Below are 22,733 nucleotides of genomic sequence, written 5' to 3' on the forward strand. Positions count from 1 at the left end.
CTCCTGGATGCGGCCGTTCTGCGCCCGCCTTGGGATACGGAGGCTCTGGCGTGTCTGCAGAGCAGCGCCTCTGGAGACACAGCCGGCAACGGGCCTGCCCCTCTCTCACACCAAAAGGGGATTTCAGCTGCTTTGAGGGATTAGAACGAAGCCTCGCGGAAGGAGTGGATGGTCCGGGAAAGGGCCCATATCCTAAAAGGGCCAGACTGTTAAAATCTTGAGAAAGACAGACGTGGTGCTTATTTTGTCCCCTCGTGTAGATAAGGGTGGAAGTGGAGCACCTTTGATCTGGCCTTTTCTGAGAGGAAGCTGGTCTGCTGGGCCAGCCCCACAGACGCCTCCCGTCCCTTTCTCTTTCCAGGAGCTGCATCCTTCAGGCCGATTCGGAGAAGCTGCGGCAGGCCTGGATCAAGGCTGTGCAGACCAGCATTGCGACCGCCTACCGGGAGAAAGGGGAGGACGCAGAGGTGAGGGCGGGGGGGGGGGAGACGGGGCAGAGAGGCCAGGGGTTCTCCATGGGAGGCCCCCCTCCCACGAGTGACCCCCTGACTCCGCTGGAGGCAGAACAGTTGGGGTGAGGAAGCCTCCTGGGCCTTCTCCTTCCCGTGGCCCTTTGGTGATGCCGCTGGAGGCCAAAGCGCCTTCCAGCCACTCAGCCTGGGTTGGGCCTTGGATCAGGACTAGGGACGATGACTCTCAGGAACGGAGTACGAGTCCTGAACTGCTGGCCCAGTCTTCTCGTCGCCTGTGCAGGGAAGACCCCATGGGCCCCTGCCCGCCCGCCCGCCTGCCTGCCATTCGCTATGGCTGGTGCTGGCTGTCCCATCTGCCCGGCCAATGGAGGCCTGCCTTGCACCAAGGGGACTGGGCAAGCAAGCTGTGGTGGGTGGGGGCAGGAGAGGGCAAGAGATGGCCTTGAGCGTGGAAAGGGTGTGTGGGTGTGTGTGTGTCTAGCTCCGCTCCTCTCTCGGCCTCTCCCCAAAGGTGGAGCGAAAGCCGTCCCCTTCCGTGGGGAGCCCAGAGTCCAGCGCAGATTCGAAAGAGAAGCTGCTGAAAGGGGAGAGCTCCCTCCAGCGGGTCCAGAGCATGGCGGGCAATGCGGTGTGCTGCGACTGTGGCCTGGCAGATCCCCGGTGGGCCAGCATCAACCTGGGTGTCACCCTCTGCATCGAATGCTCCGGCATCCACAGGTGGGTTGCGGGGCAGCGGGGGCGCGGCTGGCCCGTTGCTCCTGGCTGTGCAGGATCAGCCGAGCCCCTAGAACAGCCGGGCGGGCGGCGCGGGGGACGGACGCCTGAGGTCTCTCCGCCTCCTTCATTGCAGTCCCTTTCCCTCCTCTTGTTCAGGAGCCTGGGTGTCCATTTCTCTAAAGTCCGGTCCTTGACTCTGGACTCGTGGGAACCAGAGCTTCTGAAGGTACTGGCTGTGGGGCAGGGTGGGGCAGGGTGGGGCTCCCTCCCCAGTACAGGGTGGGAAGAACAGGAAAGGGCAAGAGTGAGGGTGGAGAGGTTGGGGGAAGGCAAGCCACTGTGTTCCCTCCACGCCCATGTCCTGCTGCACATGTTCTGCTGCTGGGGAAATGCATGCTGGCCGGCTGGGGGTGGGTGAGGGTGGTTTGGATCCCCTCTTGATGCCGAGCAGCTTCCCCTGGAGGCTGCTGAGCTGCCAGCCACTGGAAGCAGGAGAATTCCTTGCATCCAATCCCAGTATTTTTAAAAACCCCACTGGAGGATGAGGGTGGGGTGGGGTGGGCTTTTTCACTTAGAAAAAATAAAGAAAGAAAACCTCTGGGAGAAAATGCTTGAGGGGGAAGAGAGCCAGTGTGGCCCTCGAAGTCCAGGGTTGGGTATGGACTTTAGGGGACCCAGATCTCTGCTGGTGGCCTGGGGGGGGTCTGGTCCGAGCCAGAGGGCCGGTTGGACCGCCTTTCCGTGCCCTGCGCAGCTGCCCTGCCTGCATCCCAGCTTTTTGGCCTGTGGCAAAGGGAAGGGTGTGGACGATAGCTTTTGTTGTGCAAAGGGAAGGGAGCCAACCCTCTGCTGACCCCTGGCACGCACACACAAACACACTCCACTTCTCTTGCAGCTGATGTGTGAGCTGGGAAATGACGTCATAAACAGGGTGTACGAAGCAGAGCTGGAAGAAACGGGAGTTCAGAAGCCCCAGCCAGGAAGTAACAGGTAGTCAGCCGGCCGTGCTTGGCTTTCTCACACAGGGAAAGGGGGGGGGTGCAGATGCAGAGCCCCGACAATCCTCCGCTTCAGCTGCCTTCGGTTTTCTCCTGGGCTGACATCTGGTGGCTTCGTGTAACTAGAGGTGCCCCCTTTAAACCAAGTCCCCACGGAGTCAATGGACCAGCCTTGCTGGCGCCTGGCTCTGTGAGGGAACAGGATTCCAGCCCCCCTCGCCCCCCAGTGCCTGACTAGTCTGACGTGTGACGTGCTTTCCCACGCAACAACAGCAGCGGCAGCGGCTGGGTAGTGGGTGATGAGCAGCCGCAGGCGGATGTCGGAGCCCAGCTCGGCTCAAGACTGAAAGCGCGGCTTGTGGGGGATGAGCCGGGCGAGGGGGGCGGCTCTGCCCCTGCCCTCAACTTGCTGGATGAGGGGCCGCGGGTTCTCGCCACTGGCGGCTGGGCCAGCGATGTCCCGTGGCACAAGCGAAAGGAGAAGGGGCCAGCTCTGGGCAGTTAGGGGTCTTCTCCTTCCAGCGAGCTCTGCTCAGCTTGGGGGTAAACACAGCTGCTTTTTTTGTGCACAGACAGCAGAAAGAGGAGTACATTCGGGCCAAGTACGTGGAGCGGAGGTTTGTGGCCAAGTGCCCTGTGGCCTCTGCATCCCCGGGAGGAAAAGCCGTGCCTCCAGGCCACGCAGCCAAGAGGCAGAGCGTCCATGAGGTGCCCCGGCCCCCAAGCGAGCAGCAGACCGCGGCTGCTCTCAAAGGTATGGCCGCCTTTTGCTTTTGCGTGGCGGAGGCATAGAAGCCAAAACGCTCCAGCGCCCGCACACACACACCCGCCCGCCCGACCCAGCACCTCTTTCTTTTCTCTCCTCCTCTGTTCTTCCTCGGAGAGTCCTCCCTTAGGGAAGGGGAAGGAAAGGCAGCGTCCGAGCCTGTCCCTCTTGTCACAAAGGGCACAGAAAGGTGGTGGCGAGGTTGGAAGAGCAGGCATTGGGGCTGCCGAGGATCAGGGCCAATGGCCTTCCTAGGCTGGGCGGAGGGGAGGGGACCAGGCAACCGAGGAGGAGACTGGGGTCTGGCTGGGGAGAGGGGGGCAGAGGGTGGGGTGGGGGCCCTCCCCAAACACCGCCGGGTACTAACCTCCTGCTCTCGCCCCTCTTTCCGCCCTCTTCACGCTCTCTGCCCATCCTTCCTTCCTTTCCTTCTGCCTGCGCGCCTTCTGCTTTGCTAACCCGCATGTCCCCAGTCCTGGGCATAAGTAGCGACGAGGAGGCGAGGCGGGAGTCTCTCTTCTGTCCCGATGAGCTAGATTCGCTCTTCTCCTACTTTGATGCCTCCTCAAAGCTGCGTAGCAGTAAGTACTGCTCTCGGGGCTGTCCCTGTGACTCTCCACCGCGTGGCGGGGGCTGCGTCGTCGTGCCTGTCTGCTCTCCCCTTCCCCCCCCCCCCCGGTCTTCTCTGCTGTGTCATTCGGGACTTTCGGGAGAACAAGAGCCGTTCTGAACGGGCCTGATACCCGGGCGGAGCTTCAGTGGTTGCCACCAGGGAGCGAAGGAGAGCTTGTCCACGGTGTGTGTGTGTGTGGGGGGGGAGGATGGAGGCCAGGACAAGAGGGGACGGGGTGCTCGCCTGCCTGTCGGGAGGCCAAGAGCTTCGGGCCCCAGTGGGGCCTCCTCAGGGCTGGCTGCTTTCCCGTCCAACAGTGCGCAGCACCGACAGTGGGTTCCAGCAGGGTGGGAGCGACAGCCGGGAGCGCCTGGCCTCCGCCACCTCCGCCAGCACCTTGTACGAGCCAGGTAGGAGGAGAGGGTCGGCCCGCCCGGGCCCTCTTCCCGAGAGACCCCGTGGCGTGACGCGAGGAGGGTTGCCCCTGGTGCCGGCCAGTCTCTCTGGGCAGGAGGCGGCCAGGGAGGCCGTTTGGTGGGCCTGCTGCCTTCAAAATCGGGGTGGTCGTGGTGTTTGAGCGTCCTTTCTAAAAGGCTGCCTGGCAATGGCCAGAATTCATCGAGAAAGCCCCGGCTGCCTTTTGCTGTAGTCCCGGGCCTCAGGGAAGGGCCAGGCTTGGCTCTTCCTTTCGGGCATTGGCTGAGCTTCTGCTGGGCTGGCCGGAGCCCCAGGTGGCAAGAGGGTGGCCGGAGATTTACTCTCTTTCTTTCTGCTTCCAGACGCTGAGCGGCCTAAAGGTGCCGGGGCGGCCGCCTCCCCTGCGGATCTTCCAGAGGTGGAGCGGTTCCTGCCAGGCCTGCAGCTCTACCATGCTGCCTACGAGAAGAGCCTGCCTCGGATGGCCGAAGCCCTGGCCCACGGGGCAGACGTCAACTGGGTCCACGTGGAGAAGAACCGGTCCACGCCTCTGATCCAGGCCGTCCACGGGGTAAGTGCCAGCCTCCTTGCTTTGGGGCTGTGGGAGCCCCCAGGAGCAGCTGCTCCCCCGCCGCTGCCACCAACCTCCCCCCGCTGCCCGGCTCGCTGGGGGCGCAGGAGGGCCCGGGCAGGACGCGGAAGAGAAGGAAGACTTGCTCGGAGGCAGGTGGGAAGGGGGCCCCTGACCCCTCTCTGAAACCTGCTCTGAGGGTGCCTGTTCCCTCTCAGGGCTCCCTGGTCACTTGTGAATTCCTGCTCCAGAACGGGGCCAACGTCAACCTCAGGGACGCCCACGGCCGGGGGCCCTTGCACCACGCCACGGTCTTGGGGCATACAGGGTAGGTATGCTGGGCCTTCCCCCGGAGACTCTTGGTGGGCGCTTGTCTTGCCAAGTGGGTGGGTGGGTGGGTTTTGGTGCTGCCATGGGGTGCGCGGTGCTGAGCAGAAAGGAGCCCAAAAGGGAAGGAGCCCTGAAGGAGAGGGCGCGTGGGCAGCCGTGGGGCTGGCCTCTTTGGCCACCTAGAAGTGCCACCCGTGTGTGTGTGCGTGCGCTTCGAGGAGAACTCAGGCCTTGGAAGAGAGCGAGGGGGTCAGGCCCGGCGGGTGGCCATGAAGCCACAAGATGGGTGGGGGCGGTGGGGGGACACGGATGGGCCCCTTGGCGAGCGGCATCCGGAGGTGGCCTTCTGAGGGTGACATTTGGTCACCCCTGAAAACTGGCTCTCTCTCTCCCTCTCCCCCCCCCCCCCGCACTGTGGCCTGGGGTGGATGTTTTCCACTTTCCCTCAGCCTGAGTGGGTGGCGCGAAGATGGGGAGGCTGGCACAGCACTCTTTATCTTTTTTTCCTTTTGCGGCTTTGATCCGTGCCAGCTACAGGTCAGATCCTGCGCTCGGCCTCCCATCAGACCCCTTCGCCGGCTCCTTGCCAGGTTCTTTAACATTTCCACTTGATCGCCTTTGCAATCTTTGCGTGCTTTATTTGGAACAGGCAGGTGTGTTTGTTCCTTAAACGGGGCGCCAATCAGCACGCCACGGACGAAGACGGAAAAGACCCTTTGAGTGTCGCCATAGAAGCGGCCAACGCAGATATCGTGACCCTGTAAGCACCTGCTGCTCACCCTTGGCTAGTGGCCTCGGTGGCCTGGGAGCCCTCACACCACGTGGCCGGGCGGGCGGGCAGGCGGGCGCGCAGCACCCTCTCTTGGGCCCCTTCCCCAGAGACCTCAGCCAGCCCCAGAGGGAAGGAACAGCGCTTGCCTCGGTGGTGGGAGCCGAGGGAGACCCAGCTGTCGAGCGGTGGGGGGGTGAGGAAGGGGGCATCTGGCTAGCCAGGAGAGCCGAGGGGCTTTGGGGGCCAGGGCAGGGGGCCGAGGGGCTCTCTGCATCTCTTCTGACACCCAGGCACGCTGTGGGGCTTCTTCTCTCTTTGCAGGTTGCGCTTGGCCAGAATGAACGAAGAGATGCGGGAGTCGGAGGGGCTCTACGGCCAGCCAGGTCAAGCTTCCAATGGCCACACGGAGATGCAGTACCGGAAGTGCATGCAGGAGTTCATTAGCCTGCAGCTAGAGGAGGCGTAGGGCCCAGATCCAGAGCAGACCGTTTGGAGGATCTCGGGCAGGATAGGAGAGGGGGCCCGCCTGCCCACCGCTGCTCCTTCTGAGGTGGAGCTGGGCCTCCCGCCTCCCCAGAGCAGCTTCCCACGTGGAGGTGGTGGCGCTGCCGCCCTGGCCGGCTGTGCCTGCTTTCCCCGTGGTGGCTGCCCCCTTGACTGTTCACCAGGCAGGGCGGGGGTGTGTGTGTGTGCGCTCAAGCCCAGGTGGTGGCTGGGTTGTCTGGCCCAGAGCACCAGGGAGGAGATCCTGCACCGGGTGAACTGCGGCAGGCGCCACTCAGACCGGACATCTTTAGCAGGGAGAGGAGAGGAGAATCCCCCGGCCTGGCCCACCCAGGCCGGTTGCCCAAGAGGGGCCTCACCGGGCCTCCGTCCAGTCCAGTCCAGAATGCTGGGGGCAAAAAGCGGGCTTCTGTGGCATCCCTGAGCCTTTCCCGATGTACCTTCTCCCCTGCGGGAGGGGTGTGGATTGCCTTTTACCGCCCAAAGGCAGTAAAGTGGAGGGGAGGATCTGGGGGCCCAGGAGCTGCTCTTCCCCCTGGAGTAACTTGCTGGGCTGGGTGCCCTTCCAAAGTTGGTAAAGAGCAGGCGGCCCTCCTGGACAGGCAGGGTGAGGGCAAGGGTGAGGGAGGCGCCGAGCCCGCCCCTGCCAGGGTGAGGAGAGGTCCCGCAGTTGAACAGGCCTGGCATCCTCCAGGATCTTGCTGCCCCTTCCCTCGGCATCTCAGGTGCAGAGAGGCAGAGTGGGCAGGTGGCCAGGCAGGCCGTGGGTCATTCCTCTGCTCGTGGAACAGATTTCGCCACCACATCCAGCCCCCCCCCCCCCAGCCCCTGGAAGCCTGTGGTTGTGCAGCATTTTCAGGACAACTTCTGGCCGGCCGGGCTGGTTCCAGAGATGCTGCACCACTTGTCATTGTGTGTTTCTCCCCCCCCCCCAATAATCTCCACCTTTCTTCTGCTCTGACTGGCGCCCAAGAGGAGGCAGTTATTTTGCTCAGAAGGAGAGGTGGGGCGAGAGGGAGGACATTGAATGTCTCAGGCTCCTGGATGCTCGAATGTAGTGCGGGACAGCACGCAGGGACACAGCAGTGCCCCTCCTCTGTTTCTGTAAAGGAGTCCAGTTTCTGTCCCGAGTAGCCAAAGAAGTGGACCCAAAGAAAGCGGCTCTCGGACTTCTGAAGGCCTTTGGGCGAGAGGCTCCCCCGCCCGCCCGCCCCTCCCTTGGCCGGAGGGGGGCGCTGGGCGTGGCTTCCCCGTTGGGTGACCCTTCGGCCTCCTGATCCCTGCCGCCGCCCCTGGTCCTTCTCTGGGAGGGCAGCACAGACCCACGGAAGTGGCGGCCGGCTCTCCTGTGTGGGAGAAGAGGGGGCCAGAGGGCCCAGTGACCCACCTCAGCCAACGGGGGCCCCCACTCCCCCAGGTCCTTCCCAGGGCTATTGGTTTGGGGTTAAGGGTGGGGGTGTGTCTCTCATCTTCATGGAAGGCTTCCTCTTGAGCAAGTGTGCCAAAGCCCTCCCAAAGGTCAAAGGAGCCCAGAGAACCAAGAATCACCTTCCCCCCCTTCTGCTGGCTGCTGCTCACCTCGTCCTCTCCCTCCCTCCCCCCCACCTGCCAATAATAGGACCTGGGATGGCTTTTCGGCAGGGGGGGGCTGTTTGCCAGGACGGGCACTGAGCTCCTTTCCCGCCTCTTCCTCCTCCTCCTCCTCCCCCCTTTGTTTGTTCTTCTCTTGCATTTTGGTTTCCTAACTCTGAGCTTTCCTCTGCATGGCTGCCTTTGAGGTCTCCCCCCCCTCAGGTAGAGTTTGGCTTTCTTTTCTGTTGCTTTCATGCCGGGCTTGCATGCCATGAAGAGACGCCTTTGCTTGCTTAAAACACCCCGGAAGGTGGTGCTCTGGGCGTGTCTGCCGTAAGCCCTTGGGGGCCGGATCCCCTCCTGCTCAAATGGAGTGGGAATGGCTATGTTGCCGCTCTTAGCACGGGGGGGGGTGAGGTGGGGGGGAGAGGCTGCCGAATGGAAGAGCATCCATCCCCGGTGGGAGGCAGAGGCCCTTCTTTGCTGAGCAAAGTGAAAGGGCCAAAGACTGGTTGGCAACAGGCGCTGGCCTTTGGGGCGCTGGGAACAGACCAGAGCTCCTCACCAGACGTGGGATGGGGAGCAAAAATCAGGATCACAAAAGCAGGGGGGAAAAAAACTGTGAGATGGTACCTTAAGGACTGGGGGCTGCTGGTCAGGGGGAGCATCCTTGTTTGGCCATGTGCGCATGTGGGTGCATTCAGATTCACACTCCGATGGGCCCCGGACAGCCTTGCAGAGGGACTGCTGGTGGTCAGCCAAGACCCCCCCTCCGACGCGTCTGGGTGTGTGTGCATGCAGACACAGACACAGGGCTTTGAACATGACTTTCCCAGGGCTCCATCGGTCATGATCCCGTGGGCACGGGAGGGCTCTCTCGGCACCCACAGGCCAGGGGGGGTTCTTCAGAACACAGCGTGGGGTACAGCCATAGCCCCGACGTTCTGCCCTCCGGTGAAACCCTCTGGACTGCGGATGGCAGGGAGGGCCTTGCGATCAGGGCGAGGGGCGGTGGTGACAGGGAGTGGACCCTGGCATTAACCAGCATGGACGGACGTCGGCAATGAAATCGTCTCTGCTCCTTTTCCCCCCCCCAGGAGACGAAACCTACCAGGACATCTTCCGGGACTTCTCTCAAATGGCATCTCACAATCCAGAGAAGCTAAAACGTTTCCAGCCGCCAGAAACGCAGAAGCCTTGAAGGGTCTCAAGACTGGGAAGTGCAAGACGTCCGGGACTTCTCCCCAACCGACCCCCACCTCCTCCCTGCTGATGTACTTGGAGCCCCCCCGCCCCCACCCCTTTTATACATAAAAGCGGCTTTGAGTATAGATTTGTAGTTTGCTTGCATTCTGCTGCGTGTTGGTGTGGTTGCCCAGAAAGAGGGGAGTCTGACCGGCAGGTTGCTGTTCTCTTGCCAGCCCCCCCCCCCGCTCCCTGGGGTGGCTCATCCATTAAGACAAATGAGGTACAGGCCCCCTTCCTCCTTACCAAGAGGGGGGGCTGAGCCCCCACTGGGCTCTCCTGTTGTGGGTACATTTGAACGCTTGCTTTTGTGCGTGTGTGTGTGTGTGCACCCAGGCGTGTGCGTGTAAGGGAAGGCCTGGTGCAGCGACTTGGGAGGGTTCAAGGGGAGCAGGGCTTCCCCGTCCAGTGGATTCTGCCCTCCTCCGCTTTTGCTCCGGCCCATCTTTGAAAACTTGCCTTGTCTTTTCCCACCCCTTCCAAACAGGGGCGCTTCTTCCCTCCCCCGTGTTGAAGTGCTGGCGGTGGCAGATGTGGCAGCAAGAGCAGGGCAGCCGCTGCCCCCCCCCCGCGGCCTGGATGGTGCTGGCGTCTCTGGGAAGAACGACCTACTTGTGCAAAGAGGGCGCGAGGGGGGGGGTCCCAGATTTAAAAAAGCAGGGAGGCCACTGGGCTGCAGCAAGGGTCCTTGAGGGCCAGTCTATGAAAGGGGGCAGAGAGGACACGCGGGCGGGCGGGGGGGCGGAGGGCGAGAGGAGACCCCATCGCAGAAGCTGTCCCGAAGAGTTCAGAGCTCTCTCTTGGAGTACCTCCAACATATTTATTTATTTCTTCTATTTATATCCCGCCTATCTGGTCAGTTACGACCACTCCAGGCGGCTAGAGTCTGGGTGGAGAACCACAGAAGCATGAAGGCAGAAGGGGCCTCTTAAGGCCATCCAGCCCACCTCCCACCCCCACCGTGCCCAAGATTCCCGCCAGGACCAGGCGGTTGCCTGAACTTCTCTCGAATGCCTCCAGGCTTGGAGGGCTGGCCACCTTCACCGTCTTCCTGCTCTAACCGTTAGGCTTTCTCTCCCCCCCCCCACCACAAAGCGCAACCGACCCAAGCCTAGCTGGCCCGTCCCTTGAGCCCGTGGTTTCGGGGCCCCTGCACGCGCCAGGACGAAGGCGAGAAGCGCGACCCTGCCCGGCCCCTGCGCGCTCCCGCCCGCCCGCCCGCCGCTCGTCTTCGCGCAGCCGGGGCCTCTGGAGCCCGGGAGCGCCCGCCTTCCGGGCGGAGCCAGCCAGCCAGCTATCCGGGCGGGCAGGCGGGCAGGCCGGCAGGGCGAGCGGAGGAGGAGGAGGCCCGGCCATGGCGCGCCGGCTGGGCTCCGCGGTGGCGGCGGCGGTGGCGGGGCGGCCTCCCCCTCCGTGCGTGCTGGCGGCGGCGGCGGCCCTGGCGGTGGCGTGCGCCTTCTACTACTCGGGCTCCGGCGGCGGCGGGGGCGCTCCGCGGAAGGGACCGCCGCCCCCGCCCGCCCCTGCCGCCCCTGCCGGCTGGTCCTCCGCCGCCTCCCTGGGGCCGCCGCCTCCGGGGCCGGGACCCGAGCCGGGCTTGGCGGAGAGCAAGGCCAAGGCGGGCGAGGAGCTGCTGCTGCTGCTGCAGCGGGAGGCGGGGGCGGCGGGGGCAGGCGAGGCGGAGGTGCTGCCGGTGCTGGTGGTGCTGGCCAAGGCGGAGGGCAACCCGGGGCTACGGGCCAAGGCCGAGGCGGCGCTGCGCTCGCTGGTGCGCTTCGGGAAGCTCGGCCCCCGCCAGGCGCTCGCCCTCCACCTGCTCACCGACGCGCCCAGCCGGGGACCCGGCAAGGCCCTCCTCCGCGACGCCCTCCGCGACGCCCCCTTCAAGTACACGGTGAGCCCGGCGGCCGGGCGACGGCGGCGGGGGGGTCCCCGGACGGGACGGGGACGGGACGGGCAGCAGGGGGCGCGCGGCGGCGGCGGCGGCGGCGGCTTCCTCCGGCGGCACTCGAGGCGCAGCCGCCCCCTCGGCGGGCCAGGAGGGCGTCCCCGTCCCCCCCCCACCGGCTGGGCGCTCCCCGGGCGGGGCGGGGCGGGGCGGGGGGGGGGTCTCGCGCCCGGCAGGTCCGAGCGGCTCCCGGGTTGGGCCTCGGCTCCCGCCGCCAGAAGGGAAGGGCCCCCCGTCCCCGCTCCCACCGCCCCGGCTTTCCCGGCCACCGCGCGCAGAGCGGCTCCTCTCTCCCCGCCCCCCCCCCGGTCTCCAATTCCTGCGCCGCTTCCCTGCCCCCTCGGGGGGGGCATCCTCCCTGCGGGTGGTCGCTTGGCGTCCCCCTCCCCCCTTCTCCCCCGGTGGGGGCCGAGGGCGACCGGGGCGGGCGGCCCCCTCCGAGCCGGGGCTGAGGGCTCCCCTTCTGCCCTTCAGGTGGTTTTCCACGACGTGGAGGTCCTGACGGAGAAGCTGCGGCCCGTCGTGGAGGAGATGCAGAAGCTGTTCAGCGCCGGCGCCGGGACCTACTACAGCGACCCCATCTTCTTCCTCTCCGTGGCCATGCACCGGGTGATGCCCAGAGGTGGGCGCAGAGAGAGAGAGGGAGGGAGGGACGGAGGGAGAGGGACCCTCAGCCCCCCCCCCCGCCAAAGGACAGAGGAAGAGCTCTCAGCATCCCAGGACCAAGCCGGCTTTTGCTCTGGGCTTTTTAAAAGCTGCTTTCAGATTTTCTAGCGAGGCTTGCAGATCCCTCCCCTCCCTCTTGTTGGGATGGTCAAGGAGGGGCAGAAAGTGCCAAAAGGTGTCCAGTGATCGATCGCACGGCTCTCTGGGTGACCAGAGGGCAGAGAGAGGCACCTCCCCAGAGCCGAGCCAGGAGGGCTTCCTGGGCAGAGCCGGACAAGATGCCACCAGCCCTCGGGTTCCTCCTGCTTCCCTCGCCTGCAGCCAAGCTGGTCCCCCCCCCCCAAGGCCTTTCTGACGGGCTTTGGCGGGGGGGGGCGCTCCAAGGGATGCCCAGCCCAGGAGCCTTGGGCGGGCCCCCCTCTCTGCCTCCATCCCTTCTAGAATGGGGAGGGGGCAGGCCAGCCGGCCTTCTCCAGGCAGCCTTCTCTGCAGCCAGGGACAGCAGGGGAAGGGGCTCTTTCCCCCCCCCACCCAAGACACCCCCCCCCATTCCTCCTGCTCCTGGAACAAGGGAGGGCTTGGCTGGCCTCAGGCTTGGCCCCCTGAGCAGGGTCCAGCAGGGGCCTTTTTGCTTGGAGGGAGGCCCCAAAGCGCAGCCGGTGGGCCTGTGGTTTGTGATCAGGGGCCGAGCGGGTGTGTCTGGGAGTGTGCATGTTCAGGGGGAACAGCTGGGGGGGGGTGAGCGTGTGCGGTTGGGGTGAGAGCATCTTGGGAGGCCAAGCCCTCTTGGCTGCCACCTGCCTTGCAAGGGCTTCTCCCTGGGCTTCCTCCGGGGTTGCAGCAAGAGCCCGCAAGCGCAGCGGTGCAAGGATCGGGCCTGCCTGCGCTCCGTCCTCCGACCGGCGCTGCTCTGCTGCGGGGGGGGGGGGCTGGTTTGGCGCACCGGACCTTGGCAGCACAGGCAAGAGGGGTGGCCGCAGGGCGGCCAAGGGGGCCTCTGCCCGGGGGCAGCAGAAGGGGCTGGGTGGCCCCCTCTCCCTTTGGCAGGCTGCCCTTCCCCCCCAATGTACCCGGCCCCCACCCCACGGCTTCCCAAAGGCAGGCACCTGAATCCCAAGCAGTGGAGGGTCCAAGCCATGAACCGCCATGGCTCCAGAAAGGCTGCGTGCCCCCCTCCCCCCCAGGTGTGCAGTGCTTTGCCAGGATGAGCCCCACAGGACTTGGGCTGCCCGTGGAGCCCTCTTCCTCTGCAAAAAGGAGGGGTGCTGGTGCTGACCCCCCCTTCCTGCCACTCCCGCAGCCTGCGGCCCCTCCCTGGCCAGGCCATGGGCCGGCTCTTCCCTTCCCCTGCTCTGGGCTGCCTGGCTGGGCCTCAGCAGTGAAGAGGGGGCAGCAAAGAAAGGGACCACTTGCACCGGGGGGGCTTTGCTTCCCTCTCCCCCAGCCCTCAGGACCACGTGCACTGCTTCGGAGGCAGCCTTCCCGGCAGCATCCTTTGCTGTTGGGGGGGGTCGGGGGGGCAAGGAAGGGCTGATGCTCGGTGGTGACTGTCAGCAGGTGCTCTGCCAGATCCTGGATCTCTGCACAGGGGAGGCAGCACCCCTCCCGAGACACCCCGAAGTCAACCTCTGCCCCCCCACTTGGACATGGGCTTCTCCCCCGCCCTCCTCTGACAATCGGCAGGAATCTGCCCCCCCCCCCCATACCAGCCCCGGCCACTACAGTGCTCTCTGCTGTCCCTCAGTGTGGATTCCCCATCTGAGTGAGGGCCTGATCCTGCAGCGCCAGTTTGTTGGTTTGGCCGGTTCGCTCACTTCTGCTTACCGGCTTTGAGGGACTCTGGCTGCAAACGAGCTGCTGGGAACACCGGACCCCTGGAACAGCCCCATGGGGGCTGGGGGGGACGGCTTGCCCTGCCAGCTGCTGTAGGTCCCCAGTGCTTTCTGTTGTTATTTGCTTTGGGGCAGACAAAAAGGCCCACATCCTGAGAAGTCTGTGGGGTGCCTTGGCTGGAGGGGTCAGGGGACCACCAGGTGCTGTGGATGTGCAATTGTGACAGAGAAAAGAAGGTATGTATTTTACGCATCGCATAACTGAACTGTGGAACTCTCTTCCCCAAGATACAGGGGCGACAGGCATGGGGTTAGAGGCTGTGAAGGAGAAATGGGCAGATTCCATGGGGTTTAGAGTTCCCAGCCGCTGTTATTCTGGGCGGCCTTTGGATGCCTCTCTGAGCCGGAGGCTCTCTGTGTGTGTCTCTGTGCGTCCATTTCTGCCCCGTGTGCGAGAGAGGGGGAATCTTCATTTGGGTGTGGCTGTCGACGTGCGGCTTCTGAGCGTCAGGGAGAGGCTGCCCTCCATGGTGAGAGAAAGTCCGGGGCCCAGCTGAGGCCTTCTGGGGACTCCCTGAGACAATTCGGGTATTGTGGCCCTTCTGAGGCTGCCCCCCCCCACTTGCTGACTGCTTGGCCCCCATTTGCCCTTCCAGAGATTTCGCGCATCATTCAGGTGGACCTGGACGTGGAGTATCGGGCCAACATCCGGGAGCTTTTTGAAGAGTTTGACAACTTCCCGGAAGGAGCCGTGATTGGCATCGCGCGCGAGATGCAGCCAGTCTATCGGTAGGTCCTTGGGGAGGGGGGGGGCTGGGCCCAGGCAGGATCGGGCTCCCAGGCGGGTTCCCTAGCCTGTCTGTGGCCAAGCAGGAAGAGGCTCTTGGGCAGACGTTGCTCCCTCCCTCCATCCCTCCCTGCCGTGCCGGAAGAGAGAGACACTCAGCACACATGGCTTCCAAACCTGCCCCCTTGGGTGGAGGGGCTTCTTGTCTGCTTGTGGGAGGGCAGAAGGTGCTTCCTGAGAAGAGGGCTAACCCCCACCATGTCACGCCCCCCCACATCCACCCCCAAGCCGCTCCGGAGCTGCGGGTTGGGCCAGGCCTCCCTGCCAGCACCTCCCAATCTGCAGAGCCAGGTTGCACACGGAGGCCTCCGGAAAGGGCCGCATCTTTTCCCGGCCACTTTGGAAGCCTGCCCCTCCCACCCCTCCATCCTTGGACTGAAGACTGCTTCCCACCACTGGATATTTCGAAGCTCAGGATCAGGGCCCCATGTGAGGAGTGCGTTTCACATGTGGACATGCCATCCAGCCAAGAGCAAAGCCCCCAGTCCTCCCCCATGTCCAGATCTCTCCAGGGAGCACTGGAGATCTGTGGAATTCCCCCCTGAACTGGACACCAGCACAGAAGGGGGGTGGGACACACCTGGGGTGGGGGTTTAAAACCAAAGGTCAGCTAGATGGCGCTCTGCTGGCAAATGGGAGCAGCTCTGGTGTCGCCCTCATCGGGGCAGCCCCTTCCTGTCCCCCCCCCCACGAAGCTCCTTCCTTCAACTCCTTCCCCCCCCCCGAAGTCAGCCCTGCCTCTTAGGAACTTGCTTTCTGGGGGTGGGTGAGCCCTGCCTTGCCTGCCCCTCCCTCTCGTGGTCTCCGCCCAGGGTCCAGCTGGGAAGATGTGGCTGAGCTGGTCTGTTGGTTTTTGGGGCTTGGGGCTCCCTCCCTCCCTCCCTGGTCCAGGTTTCAAGCCTTTTCTCCCTTCTTCTCCCCCCCACCTCTCCCCTCCCCCCCCCCCCGGAAGGCATATCTTCTGGCAGTACCGGAAGGAGCACCCGGGGACCCCAGTGGGGGACCCTCCCCCCGGCGGGCGGCCCGGCTTCAACAGCGGGGTCCTCCTGCTGAACCTGGAGGCCATGCGCCACTCGGACCTCTACAACGGCCTGCTGGAGGCCGCGGCCGTGCGGCGGCTGGCGGAGAAGTTCCACTTCCGGGGCCACCTGGGCGACCAGGACTTCTTCACGCTGGCGGGCATGGAGCACCCTGAGCTCTTCCACACCCTGGACTGCACCTGGAACCGTCAGCTGTGCACCTGGTGGCGCGACCACGGCTACAGCGAGGTCTTCGACCAGTACTACCGGTGCGATGGCCACGTCAAGATCTACCACGGGAACTGCAACACGCCCATCCCCCAGGAGTAGCGGGTAGCGCCAGGGCTGACCCGGCCGTGGGCAGTGGGCTGGGGGAGGTTCTGCCCCCCCCGAGGCACCCATGGTTTCGTGGAGCATCAGCCTGTGGCAGGCGTGGCCCCCGTGGCTTTCCCAGAAGCAGGCCTCTGCTGGGGACCAGCCACAACTTGTCCCAAGACAGTGGGCAGTGGGCAGCCTTGGCAGAGGTTCTCTCCCTCCTTGGATGCCATGGGGGCGCCCCAGCCTGAGAGGATGCCTGGCCCTCTTGGTCTGAAGACTCCTGCACCAGGGGGTGCGCGCCCAGCAGGAGATGCAGAGAAAGGCGTCCTCTGGGGGTGGGATGGGGGTGGGAATGCAAGGTAGCTGCAGGTGCCGCAGGGGGGAGGAGGCACCAGCCTCCCCCTCCTGCCCAGGGTAGAGTTAGGCCTTTTTCCCAGGGGAAGGGGGGGGAGGAGCAGAGAGCTGCATTTCAAGGAGTGTGCGCACCCACACACATCCCTCCCCTGGACACACAGGGGAGAGGGGCAAGTCTCTCCATCAGCCCAGTTCCAGCCCAGTTCCCGACCTTCTTCGGTGCCCTCTTTCCGACTGACCGGGTGTGTGTGTGTATGTGTGTGTGTCGGGGGGGGGGGGGGAATCTGACCAGGTTGTCTCCAGAGCTCCTCTGGCTGAGGCCTCGGTGGAACACCTTGTACGGCTGGTGTGGAAACGGGGAGAGTGATGGAAAGAATAAAAAAACGGAGCTGCCCGCATTGATTGCCTTGTTCCACAAACCTGGGAGCCTGTGCGAGGTGCTTGTCTGATCACTGAAAATGGGGGGGGGGGCGGCTGGGGGGGGGGAAGGATATTGCCAAGCTGGAGGGAAAAGGCAGCCCAGGCAATCCGTGTGGGTTAAAGTAGTACGGCTCCCCTGCAAGAAGTCACACCCTTGAGGCTGATTCGTTGAAGGGGGGAAAGGCAAAGAAGGGCAGAAGGAGGTACACAATTATATGGGGGGGAGTGGAGGGTGGCCGTTTCCAGCTGCTGCCACAGAGCCCGGCGCTATCCGAGGAGAGGCTGGGTGGTGGCTGATGTGGGACAGGGAGAAGGGAGCGAGGGCCTGTGGAATTCAGAGCCACATGGTGTGGTGATGCGGGTCTGTTCACTGAGTTCATGGAGGCCGGGGGGGGGGCCCTCAGCAGCCTCACACATGCCCCCCCCCCGAGCAGGTTTGGATATACTTTCCTTTTGCTGTCAGGCCCTGTGAGTGTCCATGCCAGCTTCTGGGGAAGTGGCGTTCAGCCTCTGCTTTTGCCAGCCGTCCCTGACTGGCTCTGCCCCGGGGCCTTGGCCTTGTGTGTGTGTGTGTGTGGGGGGGGGCTGAGCCCAGCTGGAGCAGTGGCAGCTTCCAGGGCTGTGACGGCTCTCCTCTCTGGCCTGCTGATGATGGGTGGGGGCTGAGGCTGAAGGACTCTGTGTGGACCAGCGCCATCCGCTCCCTCCACAGACTAGAGCAAGGAAAAGGGCGGGGGCGCATTTCCCTTCTCTAGAGGAAGCTCCACTTGGGGGTCACTTGAGCTGCCCCAAGGAGCCAGATCCACCGGCATCAAGATGCCAAAGAGAGGGTCGGGTTTCCAAGCACTCAGTCTTGCAGAGGCGGGGGGCGTGTGTCGAGGGAGCCCCCTCCCCCCCCCGGCAAGTGGAGGGAGCCTGGCTCTGCCTTGTGCGGGGGGGGGGGAGTTTCCTTCTAGGAAAAGCCTCACCTGCTAACAGCCGGCTGCCCAGGCGGCCCTTTCCGGACTTGCCCCCCCCCCGGAGACCGAGGCCTTTCCCTTCTCCTGAGGCCCTTTCGAGAGGCAGAGCCAGGACTCGGAACTCCCAGCCAGACCCCCAACCCACTGAGCGATGCGGCCAGCGAAGCCCTCCGCGCCGCCCTGCCTTTCCGCGGCCCCCACCGGCTGAAGCGCCTTTCTCGGTGTGTGTGGGGGGTGGGTGTTCGGCGTCAACGGGGCTTTTTCTGGCCGGGGGAGCCAAGCCCCCTTCCCCCGACCAGGACGCCCCTGACTTGCGGAGGGTGACCCGGGATCCACCGCCGGCGCGGCGGCCGCTTCCACAGCCCGGGGGGGGGGGCGCGGCGCACCTTTGGGCTGGGCCCCCTCCCCGGCACCCAGGCGTGCCTCAGGGACCTGCGCAGCCCCAAGGCCGGTCGGAGGGCCGCGTCGCCCACGGGAGCCCGAAAGGCTGGCCCCGGGGGAGGGGGCTGGAGGAGCCGGCGGGCGGGGGGGGCGGGCTGAGCCGGTCCTCCCGGGTTCCTCCGCACCCCCCCCCAGCCCCACCCCGGGCGTCTCCTGCGGGGCTGCGCTGGCGGCTGCGGGCAGGGTGGGACCCCAGCTGGCCCCGGCGAGCAGCGGGCACCGGCCTCGCCCTCCCGTCCCGTCGGGGGCCTGGGAGCAGGTGCCTGGGGGCGCGTGGCTTGGCTGCAGGGCCGCGGGCGGGCGGGCGGGGGATCCCTTCGGGGCCGGAGCGGCCAGCGGCTTTGGAAGGAGACGCGCCACGGAGGAGGGACCGCGCCCCGCGGCAGGACCTCCCCGCTGGGCAGCAGCCGGGCACCCCATGTCCTTCCCCCCTTCTTTTCGGCCGCCCTGCGTTAAGGGGGGGGGCTGGAGAGCCGGGCCGAGGTCCGGAGAGGCTCTCCGGCTGCTCTGCCTCCCCACCCCCCCGGGTGTCGCCTGCTGCGTCGCGTGATCCCAGAGGACGTGGGATGGGGCGGTCTGAGCCTCTGGCCCCACACAGTGCTGGGTGTCACAAAAACCGACGCCTGTGCTTTGAGTCCTGCCCAGCAATCTCCTCCCCCCCGCAGCACAACTGCCCCAGGGCTGGAGGGTCGTCTTCTCCCTTGGATGGGACTCCACCCTGGGCCCCAAGACTCTCTGGGAGGGGAAGAAGAAGAAGAAACATCTCCCCCCCCCCGGTGTTTGCTAGGGTGGGTGGGTGGGAACAACGATGTGGGTGCCCTGGTCATCGTGGCCTCCTTGTAGCGTCCCGACTTCACTTTGGGCTCCACCACCGGGGGGGGGGGCAAGACAGCTGCTCACCTGCCAGGGTAAGATGGCACCTGTTAGATGGGGGGGGGGGGGGCTCAGAGAGGCAGTTCTGTGCCACCATCTCCTGTGGGCTCTGCCACGCAGCTCATCTGCCTCAAGGAAAAGGGGTGTGTGTGGGGGGGCGTTCCCCATATGCAGCCCTCTCCCCTTTGGGGAAGAAGGAGACCAGGAGCTGTGGGGGCAGCCCAAGAGCCCTGCAGAGCTGAGGGGGGCTTTTGCCCTGGCAAGTTGTCCGGGGGGGGGATGTTGGCGGCTCCCAGAGAGAGGCGACTGAAGGCAAGGAGGTGGAAAGTCTCTCTCGCCAAGACTACTCACTCGCGCCTCCCCCCACAAACACCCGCAAGTGTGGTGCACCATCCCCGGGTGGCATTTCCAGCCTCTCTGGACGTTGCCCGCAGGGCCTGGCTGCCCAGGGTGCCCCCGAGGGTCTCTGCCAGCTGCCAGAAATGTGGGTTCCTTCCCGGATCTCAAATTCTGTGCCGCTGTTACTCTGGAGGCGCAAAGCAGGAGGTCCTCGCGGGGGTGGTGGTGGCAGGGGGTGTGACGTCTGGGGCCTGCCTCTGGAACGCCCTCCTGGGGAGCCACCATGGATGCCAGGATCACAAGCTATTTGGAACCAGGTCAAATCTGATCTCCTTGCCCGGGTATTTTAATTGGCACGATTGTTTGACTCATTCCCTCCTTTAATTGCCGGTTGCCCGTCTGTTTTCTCCTGGTGGCAACGGAGGGATTCTTCTCATTGCTGACTGTGTAGCAATAAGGCTTCTTGATGGGTGTCCGCTGGCGCCCTGCTCTGGAACCCAGCTTTGAGAGACGGGCACTCTAGAGTTTCTAAACTGTATGTAAGGAAATCGCTCTTTCTTTCTCTCTTTTTCTTCCTGTGTTCTCTCCAGAAGCCGAGAGTCCCTTTCTCCTCCTGGGCCAAAGGGAGGGATGGGGTGGGAGGTGGGGCTTCCAGCTATGATTTATGTCTTATTGGAAGCAACACCCCCCACCCCCATCTTATCACCTGGGAGATAAGAGGGCAAAGATGTTCCAGCCTAATTGGGGGCACAATAAAAGGCAATCCATAGACGGTTGATGGACAGAAGTGCTTGGTCTCCCTGGAGGCTGGCCAGCCCTTGTTCTCCACCCGGGGGGGGGGAGCCCAGCCGAGCCAGGGAAGGGGCCTCGGGCCAGGCCTGTTAGGCCACCGGGGTGTGTGTGAAAGGGGCAACAACGGGTGTGTGCGTGTGTGTGTGTTTGTGAGCAAGAGTAAGCGTCTGCTCGAGTGCCGCGTCTGTTGCTGGAGAAAGGTCCTCTGCCAGCCTCGCCTTCCACTCGTTGCCCCCCCCCGAAACGAGCCATTCCCTTGGCTTAGGGGGCCGTTCCTCTTGGCGAGGGTGGGCGCCTCCGGCTCTGGCCTCTCCCCTGTGGCCTGTCCTCCTCGGGGGAGGACCCGGCTGGGAGTCCAGGCTTGTCCTGAGGACGACCTGGCTCTCCCATTCAAACCTCCTCACTCCCTTACGGGGTGCATTCAGGAGGGACGTTCTCTGAGCACCGAAAGGGGAGCCGTAAAGGAAGCCCCCCCCCCGCGGTTGACAGGAGCCGAGCAGGGCTGCGGAGGGCCGGGTGTGTCGGAGGCTCCTGGTTCCTGGCATCGCCACGTGTCGGAGGCCACTGGATGGCGCAGAAGGACAGGGACAAACGCGCCCTGGACGAAGCGGGCTCCGCTCCGCTCCCGTCGCTCTTGTTTCGGCGTCCCCGTCCACCCGGGCGCGCGCTCTCGACACCACTTCCTCTGGCCAGAGGCCGGCCTGCGCCACAACAGCCCCGGCCCACGTGCGCGCGCCCCGAATCACTGGGAACGCGCTCCCTTATCAGCAGGAAACTGGCCCCGGGAACGGCAGTTGCAAATCAGGCCAAATCAGAAACCCTGTCAAGGAGATGCAATGCGGAGCTCCCTGTGGATTAAGCATCCCCCATAAATCAGTAGTGAAAGGCACTTCTTTTTTTTTGTGGTGGTGTATGTGGCAATTCCCACCTCACTTCCTCTGCTGTCAGCATTAAAGTTGTGTACTCACCTGATTTTTGCCTTCCTCATGTTCAGCTGCAGTTCTGCTCTGTCGTTTTTAATCTTTCTTCATTCTCCCAATTCGAAGAGACCCTTGTCCAGCAGGCCGAGGCAAAGAGAGACAGTCCCGGAAGCAGCAAAACCAGGGAGCTGGATGGGGGACAGATTGCATTTGTCTCCAGTATGGAAGGGATGGTCACTCTCGAATCAGCCTTCTCAGCCACAGTAGATGCTGTTCCAAGTCCTCCATACAGAGCACTTTACCATAGTCTCTCAAGACTGAAGGATGCCTGACTAACAAGTAATTTCAAGTTATTGCTGCTTTCTGCTACTAAGATGGTGTTATCTGCATATCTTAATTTACTGATGTTTTACCAATTTTCTCTCCTCCTTCATCTGAATCTTGTCCAGTTTTTATATGGTATGTTCTGTGCACAGATCGAACAAATAAGGGGATAAAATGCACCCTTGTCTGACACCTTTGTCTGTGGAAAACCATTTTGTGTTTTAAGACATTTGCCAACTGGTATTTCACACAAGGTAAAATTACATCAGTCGGCTGGATAGCTCAGTGAGTTGGGGATCTGGATGCAGACCCAGAGGCCGGGCGTTGGATCCCCCATGGAGCTTCCTGCGAAGTAGATCCTGCCTGCCTGGGTGGCGTTTGGCAAAAGCTGCCGGAGAGTCCCAGGAAAACCTCAGAAGGCAGGAAGGGGAAACCCTTTTTGAGGACTCTCTACCTGGAAAACCCTGGGAAGGGTCACAGTAAGTCATCATCATATAAGTTTATTGTGTGGCACACAGTCCCTTGCAAAGAACATCAAATAAAAACAATGCAGTACAGTACAATTCAGTCCTGAGGAAACTTTAACCCTAACCTGGGCAGACACCGTCTAAGGTCCTTCTCTCTCTCTCTCTTTCTCTCATGCACACACTTGCATGTATGCACGCACGCACGCGCGCACACACACTGTGTGAACGTCCAGAGAGCCAATCGTCTCTATTTAACAGGGTGAGGCTGCAAAGAATTGATTATTTATAGCGGAAACGTGATCTCCCTCCTGCTCTGCTGCTAGACTATGATATTTGATGCTCCCCTTATGCCCTGTTCTGTTTTCCTCATTCGGGTTGTTGTCGCATCTTACTATGCAAACAGTGAAAAACTGAAGGTTACACCGTTTAAAAAGAAAATCCAGGCTCCTCTTTGTGACCCACGTGGGCAGGTTTTGTCTCTGGCTTGTTGTTCTTCTTTATTTTCTCTGTTCTGTTATAGGTTCCTATATTTTGCCTTTTTTGACCGGCCTAGTGAACTGATCACTTACTACTGGCGAATTCCCAAGTTCCTATAAGCATGTTTTTGTCCATCCTTTATCGAAAAACACACGCCTTCCCTCGACCCTTCAGTCTGTGCCCATTAGGGTCCGCTTTCTCGTCTTCCAGGGTGTCTAAGGTTTTGGAGAGCGAAGCGTTTTCTCAACTGGCCCCTTATTTAGCTTGTCGAAATGCCATCGATCCATTTCGGTCTGGATTTCGGGCTGGGCATTCAACCGAGAAAGCTCTCTCTTGTGTTCTGAATGCCATCCAAGCGGCTGGCCAAGGCTGAACATTGCTCATCCTTTTTTTTTTTTTTTAATTTCTTTTATTTATAATTAAAAAAGTACAAAAAATAATAATAAAAAAACCAAAAAATACAGAATACCTACTACTACAAAAAAACAAACTGTAAATTACGAGACTATAAATTACAAAACATAACAGTGAACCCATCACCCTCAGGACTAGCATTACACTTCTTTCCATCCATTTTCATTCCAAAATTTCAATGTTTCTTCACTCGGTGTATACCCCCTCCCTCTCCGAAATACATGTTCTAAAAATACGTTCCATATTTTTTTAAAGTCATTATTTTTCATTTGGCCCCTGCTTATTTTCATATCGCATGTCAGTTTATCATTAATAGCCATATCCCACAATTCTCTATACCATTCC

The 22,733-nt window shown here is 62.7% G+C and overlaps 2 protein-coding genes across 6 annotated transcripts in view; both read left to right on the forward strand.

Moving 5' to 3' along the window:
- The window catches only part of ACAP2 (ArfGAP with coiled-coil, ankyrin repeat and PH domains 2), a 28,830-nt gene extending 19,766 nt beyond the window's left edge, over window positions 1–9,064 (forward strand). For 3 of the 5 annotated variants that reach the window (XM_078390286.1, XM_078390284.1, XM_078390285.1), the window contains 12 exons: window positions 362–467; window positions 985–1,190; window positions 1,347–1,416; window positions 2,086–2,180; window positions 2,761–2,942; window positions 3,428–3,535; window positions 3,885–3,977; window positions 4,347–4,555; window positions 4,774–4,883; window positions 5,535–5,645; window positions 5,979–6,040; window positions 8,831–9,064. In XM_078390286.1, the coding sequence (XP_078246412.1) occupies window positions 362–467; window positions 985–1,190; window positions 1,347–1,416; window positions 2,086–2,180; window positions 2,761–2,942; window positions 3,428–3,535; window positions 3,885–3,977; window positions 4,347–4,555; window positions 4,774–4,883; window positions 5,535–5,645; window positions 5,979–6,040; window positions 8,831–8,934 (1,456 nt within the window). In that variant the 3' untranslated portion in view covers window positions 8,935–9,064. The remainder of the gene's footprint in view (window positions 1–361; window positions 468–984; window positions 1,191–1,346; window positions 1,417–2,085; window positions 2,181–2,760; window positions 2,943–3,427; window positions 3,536–3,884; window positions 3,978–4,346; window positions 4,556–4,773; window positions 4,884–5,534; window positions 5,646–5,978; window positions 6,041–8,830) is intronic. The other 2 variants (XM_072996419.2, XM_072996420.2) reach the window with 1 other exon arrangement.
- Window positions 9,065–10,248: 1,184 nt separating this feature from the next.
- On the forward strand, window positions 10,249–16,360 carry XXYLT1 (xyloside xylosyltransferase 1). Its single transcript, XM_072996418.2, has 5 exons — window positions 10,249–10,872; window positions 11,401–11,548; window positions 14,081–14,213; window positions 15,224–15,643; window positions 15,997–16,360. The coding sequence occupies exons 1-4, from the start codon at window positions 10,333–10,335 to the stop codon at window positions 15,618–15,620; spliced, it is 1,218 nt and encodes a 405-aa protein (XP_072852519.2). The 5' UTR covers window positions 10,249–10,332; the 3' UTR covers window positions 15,621–15,643; window positions 15,997–16,360.
- The last annotated feature ends 6,373 nt before the right edge of the window (window positions 16,361–22,733 follow it).

Source organism: Pogona vitticeps, chromosome 3, assembly GCF_051106095.1.
Source record: "Pogona vitticeps strain Pit_001003342236 chromosome 3, PviZW2.1, whole genome shotgun sequence".
In the NCBI taxonomy this organism is placed as follows: domain Eukaryota; kingdom Metazoa; phylum Chordata; class Lepidosauria; order Squamata; family Agamidae; genus Pogona; species Pogona vitticeps.